The sequence below is a fragment of the Centruroides sculpturatus genome, unplaced genomic scaffold (assembly GCF_000671375.1).
Source record: "Centruroides sculpturatus isolate CEXI.00-Female unplaced genomic scaffold, Cexi_2.0 scaffold846, whole genome shotgun sequence".
Taxonomy (NCBI): Eukaryota; Metazoa; Arthropoda; class Arachnida; order Scorpiones; family Buthidae; genus Centruroides; species Centruroides sculpturatus.
In genome coordinates, this window is record NW_019385321.1 from 380,842 (window position 1) to 388,519 (window position 7,678).

Here is a 7,678-nt window from a genome sequence, read left to right on the forward strand (position 1 = left end):
TCAATAAATTTCTTATGTCAATAAATTAAATAAAGTACACTTTTGCTAATCCAGCCCTTAATAATCTGGCCTCTCAATTATCCATCATAACTCCATTGTTATCACCTATGCATTTCTGTTTCTATGAAAACACTAGTCATGTAACAAATCCTGTTTTTTTATTTACTTAGGTTTCATTTGTATGTGCAATACTGTGTATCACATATATGGCACACAGTATTGACCACATATGCCACATTATCTGCCTGCTTAAAAAAAAAAAGTACCAAAAGAAAACAGGGAATATCATTCATTGCCTTCAAGCACACTTTAGGCTTACACATTCTCAATAATCTGGCACCTCTCTGTATAATAAATGACTATTAGTAAGAGTCTAGTGTATATAATATATTAATAAAAAATGATATTTTCATGTATCTATCTTCTTCTCAGCAATATTAGTTACTTATACTAATAAACACACCTGATTTATATTTGCTGAGTTTTTTTTTTATTCCGAACGTTTTCAGCCTATTTGGATAGGCCATCTTCAGGCTTTTACAATCATTGTTCTAATGGAACTATTTTGGATATTTTCATGTATAATTTTTGTTGAAAATATATTATTTTAGTCATAAGCTTCAATTATTTACATTTATATTTCAAAAGTGACCAGTCTCTATCATTCTGTGAATTTCATCTAGCTCAGAATATTTGATTATTATATGAATATTTGAACCTCTTACAACTTTTGCATTAACTTTGTCTTGTTACAATTTAATATAAATTTATTGATTAGATAAAATTATGCTAATTTTGAAATTTTTAGTCTAAAGTTATTTCTATAGATTTTAAATCTATTAAAGTTGAATCTGTTTATTGGAACTACTTTAAGATTCACATATGTTGCAGTAGTTTGAAGTTAGGGTGGCCAGATGTCCGGCGTTTTTCCGGATTGTCAGGCATTTGACTACTCTGTCCTCCATCTGGCATCACCTTGTGACAGACATTGATTTGTCCTCCTTTTAAGATGTGATGAAAAATGTGTACAAAAATAGTTCACTTCAAATAAATTGAGGAAACTGGTTAATGTTTCCAGATGACCCACACCACTTTGACCTAGTGGCACTTTGGCCTCTTAACAAAGAAAATGCCCAAAGAACTTCACAAGTGTTTACATATGGTCACAAATGTTTATTTGATGAGGGCACAGCAGAGATGAAAGGTCTAACCAATCATCTTCAGACTTCAGCAGAATTCTCCTTTTAACTGGACAGAAGCTGCATGTGCAGCTGGCGAGGTGAAGGATATTGGAGTTATTAAAATTTGAAAGCAGACTTTTGCTGACTCCCTACATTTTCTTTGCAAGTTGTTTCCACTGAGTGCCGACACCTGTGTCTTTCCCAGCTTGCTTGACAATCCCATAGGCATCGACAAATTTATTTTTTAGTTTTTTATTTATACATGTATATATAAAAAATGGAAAGCACGAGGGGATCAACATGGTGCATGGGGGTTACTCCCCCAACAGTGTTCTCTTTCTTAGGCATTGGGTAATGGTCATCCTACATGCAGTCCATGAAAACTGTGGAAGCATTGCTCCCCTTGTATTTTCTAAAATATAAATACATATTGTGCGATTATTTTCATAAACAAGTTCTTATATCTTTGTTTCATGCCAATGTATCTATTTTAGAATTAAAATAAATAAAATCTTTATTTTTGTCATTTCCAGTATTTGTTTATAATTTTTACAGAAACACAGCTTCCCTATCATCAAACGTCACCACATGCCACTGCTATGTTGATAAGAATTGATTAATATCATTAAATGGTAGTAAGTAAATAAGTTTATAAATAGTAGAAATCCTGGTTTTATTGATATCTTACTGCTTTTAATAATTATTATTACTTAATAGTACCATATTTATAAGGGTAGATTAAATGAAAATAGAACAATGGTCATAATTCGGTGTATGTGTATGCGAGTGTAACAAAACTGTGTGTATATGTAGAGTGAGAGGTGAAAGAGGAGAAACCCTATTGAGGAATAAACTCACTCTTGGTAAGTGCACACAACCACATGGTATGAGCTGGTGGTTGGCCAGGAGTGTCGTCTGGCAAGCAATCAGTCTGCATCATGTTTGCAACTACAGAAAAGCAACGTGGTATTATTTATTTTTTAGTGGCAGAGGGTATTGGAGTTCATGAAGTGCAGAGGACAATGAAAACAGTGTTCTCCATACACTGTTTTCATTGTCCTCTGGAGTGCCTTTGTTCCACGACAATGCATGGCCACATATGGCCACTCGCACACTGAGCATGCTTGAGAAGTTTTGGAGGAGTGTGTTGGAACACTCACCATACAGACCTGACTTTTCATCATGTGACTTTCACATCTTTGGCCCGCTAAAAAATGCATTGTGGGGGGGGTCAACATTTTCAAAATTTACGAGCTAAAACTATAGGAACCTGATGAAGAGCCCAGAAGGGGTTCGAAAACATTTGTTTTTGTACTTGTTAGTCGATCATACCACACCGTAAATTGGTTCTGTGTATGTGATTGTCAACATTTTCAATCGAACAGCAAAGTCATGGACACTGTTCAAAACTGGTTTCAATCTCAGCCAAACTCTTTCTACAAATGAGGTATTCACCACTTGTGCATATTGGGACAAGTGCTTGTGTAATTTTGGTGATTACATATGAAAATAAATAATGGCCACTGTTCTGTTTTCATTTGATCCACCCTAATAAATCCATATAATTCGTGGGTTATGTGTGTTTAAATTTTTATGGCAATTTGGAAAGAGATGTAGACTAAACCTAAATAATTGTTGTAATCAATTGGGCTATTTTTCTGCTACTATTAATAATTAAATTCTATGTAATTTGTTACTAGAGATAAGCATTAGATGCCATCTCATATTATTATTATCTCTATTATACAAATTATTCAACCATATAATTAAGATTTGATATAAATTTTTTTTATTTGTTTGTTTCAGATTTTTTAAACTAAATTATTACTTTGTTTAGATAAATTTTCTTAGATAAATGTGGTATAATTTCAATATTAGTTGATTTTGGCTTAAATATATTACTGGAATTCACTTGTTACTCTAACAACAGCCTGGTAATTACTGAAAAGTGTGCCAACCATGATCATAATAAAAACTATCCACTAACTACATGTAATTTGCTGATTTCTTGATTCTCTGCATGTGTTGTATTGCTGCTTTTGGTTTCTAAGATGCAGGACAATATTTTTAAAGAAGTTTATAAGGGGAAAAATATATCTTATAACCAACAAATACAGTATATTTTTGGAAGTATTTATGAAATTTGGAATGATCAAAATTTAATTTTTGTACATATAACTAGACAAACATTTTGTAAAACATTTGTTTTATAATCCAATGTACGATTATTTTAAAATATAAATTAACTGCTTAACACTTCTTTCAATAAAATCTTTTCCTTTATGGAATGTGTAATTATTTCTCATGAGAAACTGAAAATCAATAAAGTTCTTAGTAATTGAATCTAAATAAGATAGTGCTGAAAGTAGAAATCTATGTAAATAATATTTGTTTGAGTAAAATGTAATAGCAAAATACAACTAATTTAAAAAGTATTAAGAATTTTTTAAAAACAACTTGAAATTGTTTTAGAAATTTTTCTGTGCTTTCATTTTTATTAGATAAATACAGAACATTTAAAACAAAATTTCAAATGAAGATTTTTACTTTCTGATTTTGAAATAAAGTAAATAACATCTACTAATTCAATAAAAATAATTCTTATCAATAATAAAAATACAAAGTCCTTTAAAATTAAATAAATGATGCTTCTCGATAATTACATATTTTAAAATAAAGACAACATATCTTTGTAGTAAACATCAAATAATTTTCAATCAAAAAGCTTAATACAATATTTTTAGAAATATTACAAAAATTATTTATATACTATATTAAAAATTAAATGAAACTTATTATTATTTCTTACCAATCTCAAATCATTTGGTAATGGTGGCTCTTTTGACAATAAATCTTCAGGATCTGGTAAATCAGTTAATAAGCTGTTTTTCAAGCAAGAACGATCAAAATATTGAGCAGCATTATTCATTCTTTGTTTATATAAATGCGCCCTATCTAAATATTCATGCTGTTCTAAATGATGGGTGCTCATTGCAGAAACATCTATTACATTGCTGGAAATAAAAAATATATATATATGCTGTGAATAAAAACCAAAAAATATTAAAAACTAAAAAATAAATTTATTTTATCTTCAAATAAACTTGTGTATATTTTGTATAATTTATACAAAAAACTTAAAATTCCAATACATGAGATTTAAAACAGTAATGTAAAGATATCTGAAAGCTTACAAAATTCTTTGTTAAATCTTAAATTTGAAATTTTGCAAAAGTGAAAATTCATACATTATTTTATATCAATATGAAATATTTCTCTGTAGTTAAACAAATATAAAATATGAAAATGTTGGTAAAAATAAACCAGTAAGTGTCCTTTCAGTAATTATTAGCAAGAATTTGCAGTTAGTAAGTAATATAAACATGTATTGGTTAAAAAAATCCAAAAATGCTTTAATAGAGTTTTCTTGTGCAGTAAATATTTTAAGTGTTTTTCAAGCAATATTAGTTATAAGTAATATTGCTTATTAATATTGCTGGTTATGTTACCCAGATTTCGAACAATTCTTTGCTTCCAGACAAGTACAGTCCTTCTCTGGACCTCTCATATATAGGTAATATATCTGTTAAACATTCTAAATTATACCACAACTGAAACATCTTTAAAACTTTGGATATTAAATGTATATAAGAACACTAATAAAAGACAAAAAAAATTAATTGAAATTTACATAAAAGCATATTTATGAAATAGACTAAGACTTCATAGCATTTTCATGCAACTGAGAAATACATTGTGCTTAAAACATAATATATACACATAGTCAAACTTGGTTAATTCAAAATAATTATTACATAGTACAGCTTAATTAACACAGAGCAAATTGCTGGTGAAAGTGGAAAACAGGGTGAACAACACATTGTTTCCAACAAATTTTACCATTTCACAAATTGCTTAGAAGTTCAGAACTGTCAAACTTTTTCTCTAGTGAAAAAATTTCATCACCTATCACAGTACCATTTGTTGTCAGATGTTTCTAGTAATTTTTAAGATGGTTACAAAATCATCACACCATAGAGATGATGTCAAAATTAATATAATATTCTTGCAATTCATATCTTTTAAACATTTCACTCGACAAATGTTAAAATGAATACAGAAAGCAGAGAATGAATTCAATACAGAAAGCAGAAAATGAATTCAAAACTGGTTCATTTTTTACCAGTTTTGAATTCATTTTCTGCTTTCTGTATTGGCTTTTCACTATTCACTGAATGTGAACTAAGCTATCCAGTTTTAAATTTCCAAACTAGTAATTTTTGAAATATGAGGTTACTTCAGCTACAAATTATCCAAAAATTAGAAAAAAATTGAACTGAACAGGTAATTTATACTGTACATTAATAGCAAACTCAAGAAAAATTTGTAAAACTCAAATTAACAAAGTTTGACTGTACTTTAAATATATAATAAGCCTTAAATATTCTTATATGAAAATTCAATAAAGCATTTTATGATTTTTTTTAGTTTTAAATATTTTGTATTTTAGAATTACAGTGGGTGATCGGTTAACGAACAGATCAGTTAATGAACAAATTGGATAACGAACACTTTCGCAAAAGATTTTTATAATCGGACAACAAATACATGTTCGGATAACAAACACTTCACTGAATAAACACAAGAAGCGATGTAAAACAATGAATACCGATTGGTCTTCCTTTGTCTTCAGGCAACAATTTGAAACTTTTCAGAGCGCAGGAGACGTCGACATCAACGTTCTACCCAGTATATACCAATCAGATAGTATTCCCCAAACTTTGAAACTCTCCCTTGTAATTCCAGCCTTTTGTATTTCTGACAGAAACAATTATTTTACGTTTTCTTCTGAAAATGCAGATTTATGCCAATATCTGGTATTAAAGATCTTTTGAAGAAGTGGGAGGATGTCAGAACAACGGTCTTAAAATGGCATCCAAACCAAGTTGAGGTTAATAGACCTAGGGATCTCTACAATTACAATGCTATTAATTACTTCTGAAAAATCATGAATAAGGCAGAAAAGCAATCGACATTGGACAGATTCTTTAACCCCACAAACAGAAAAAACATGACTAATAAAAATGCAAGACCGTGTATATATGTATTTTTATTATTACATATGAATAAACATAGTAAGAAAGTACATACTTTTTTATTTTTGAAGGGTCTCCAGAACGAATTAATCAAATTCCCATAGAAACCTATGGTAAATCAATAATCAGTTAACAAACAATTTGGATAGCAAACAAAGTCTTGGAACGGATTATATTTGTTAACCGATCACCCACTGTATTTGATAAAGTTAATTATTAAAAAAAATTTGTGAAAACCTAATGACTGACCTAAGCATAAAATTCAATATAGATAAATTACCAATATATATTTTAATATTTCATATTCTACAGAATGAAAAATATCAAAATTTTTTTGTAACTTTTCAGAATAGTTATAATAATACTACTACATTTAAATAGTTGGATACTATGACTTCTTTGCAATTTTAAAAAATGATATAAAATTTTTCCTAATTGCTCCAAACAATATCAGTAATTGTGTGTTTATTTTTATCAATATAATATAAAATATAAGATTATTTCTGACTTTAAAATGGCTACAATGATTTAATTTATTTAATAAAACAAGAAATTCTTAATATTAAAAACTGATTAAAATATATCAAATTTATTTTATATATTTTCATTAAGTTTAAAAAACCTGTATGATTATTATAAAAAATTGATAAAGTAACTACACAAAGCTAATGATGTAAATTATAATTTCATATATTGGAATGTAAAATATACACCAAGAACTTTAATTTTTGGAAAAATTATACAATGAAGTCAACAATTTATTCTTAGTGTACTGTACATAAATTAACAGTCATAACGGCAATATGGTATCTATCACTATTACAGTTTTTTAAAATAGTTTATGATAAAAATGATTATAAAAAAATTACACTAATACATTATTTATTATTTTTATTAAATAAAATAATTATATTATTAAATAAATTTAATATCATTAAAATGTTGCTGAGCTGATATAAATCATTAAATAAATGTATATATACATAACTGGGAAAAGAAAGATAGTGAGAGTTTATAAAATTTTTATTATGATAGTGTTATACTTCCAAGATGATATCTTTATCTTAAATTCTGGGAGAACTTTTCTAGTTTTGTGAAATCTCTAAATTAAAATGATTTTTATGGCATATCTTTATATATTATTTCTTCAAAAATATTCCTGTGAATTTTCTGTACTTAAATTGATTAAATTTTCATCCTTTACTTAATTTAAACAACATGTATCTTTTCTTTTGTATTGGTTTTTCAATTTCTAGATTTTGAAGATAATTCCTAAATTTTTGGAATATTTGTAAATCATTTACATTCAAATATCTTGTGAAAGAGTATCTCTCATTTCAAAAAAATCTCAGAATTTTTATATATCATATTTGCAAAACACTATAATTGTATACCAAGAAA

The 7,678-nt window shown here is 27.8% G+C and overlaps 1 protein-coding gene across 1 annotated transcript in view; it reads right to left on the reverse strand.

The window, feature by feature from the left end:
- Positions 1 to 4,269, reverse strand: part of LOC111637622 (ragulator complex protein LAMTOR1-like) — a 38,168-nt gene extending 33,899 nt beyond the window's left edge. The window contains exon 1 of the mRNA XM_023383152.1: positions 3,991 to 4,269. Within this exon, the coding sequence (XP_023238920.1) occupies positions 3,991 to 4,173 (183 nt within the window). The 5' untranslated portion in view covers positions 4,174 to 4,269. The remainder of the gene's footprint in view (positions 1 to 3,990) is intronic.
- Between the last annotated feature and the right edge of the window lie 3,409 nt (positions 4,270 to 7,678).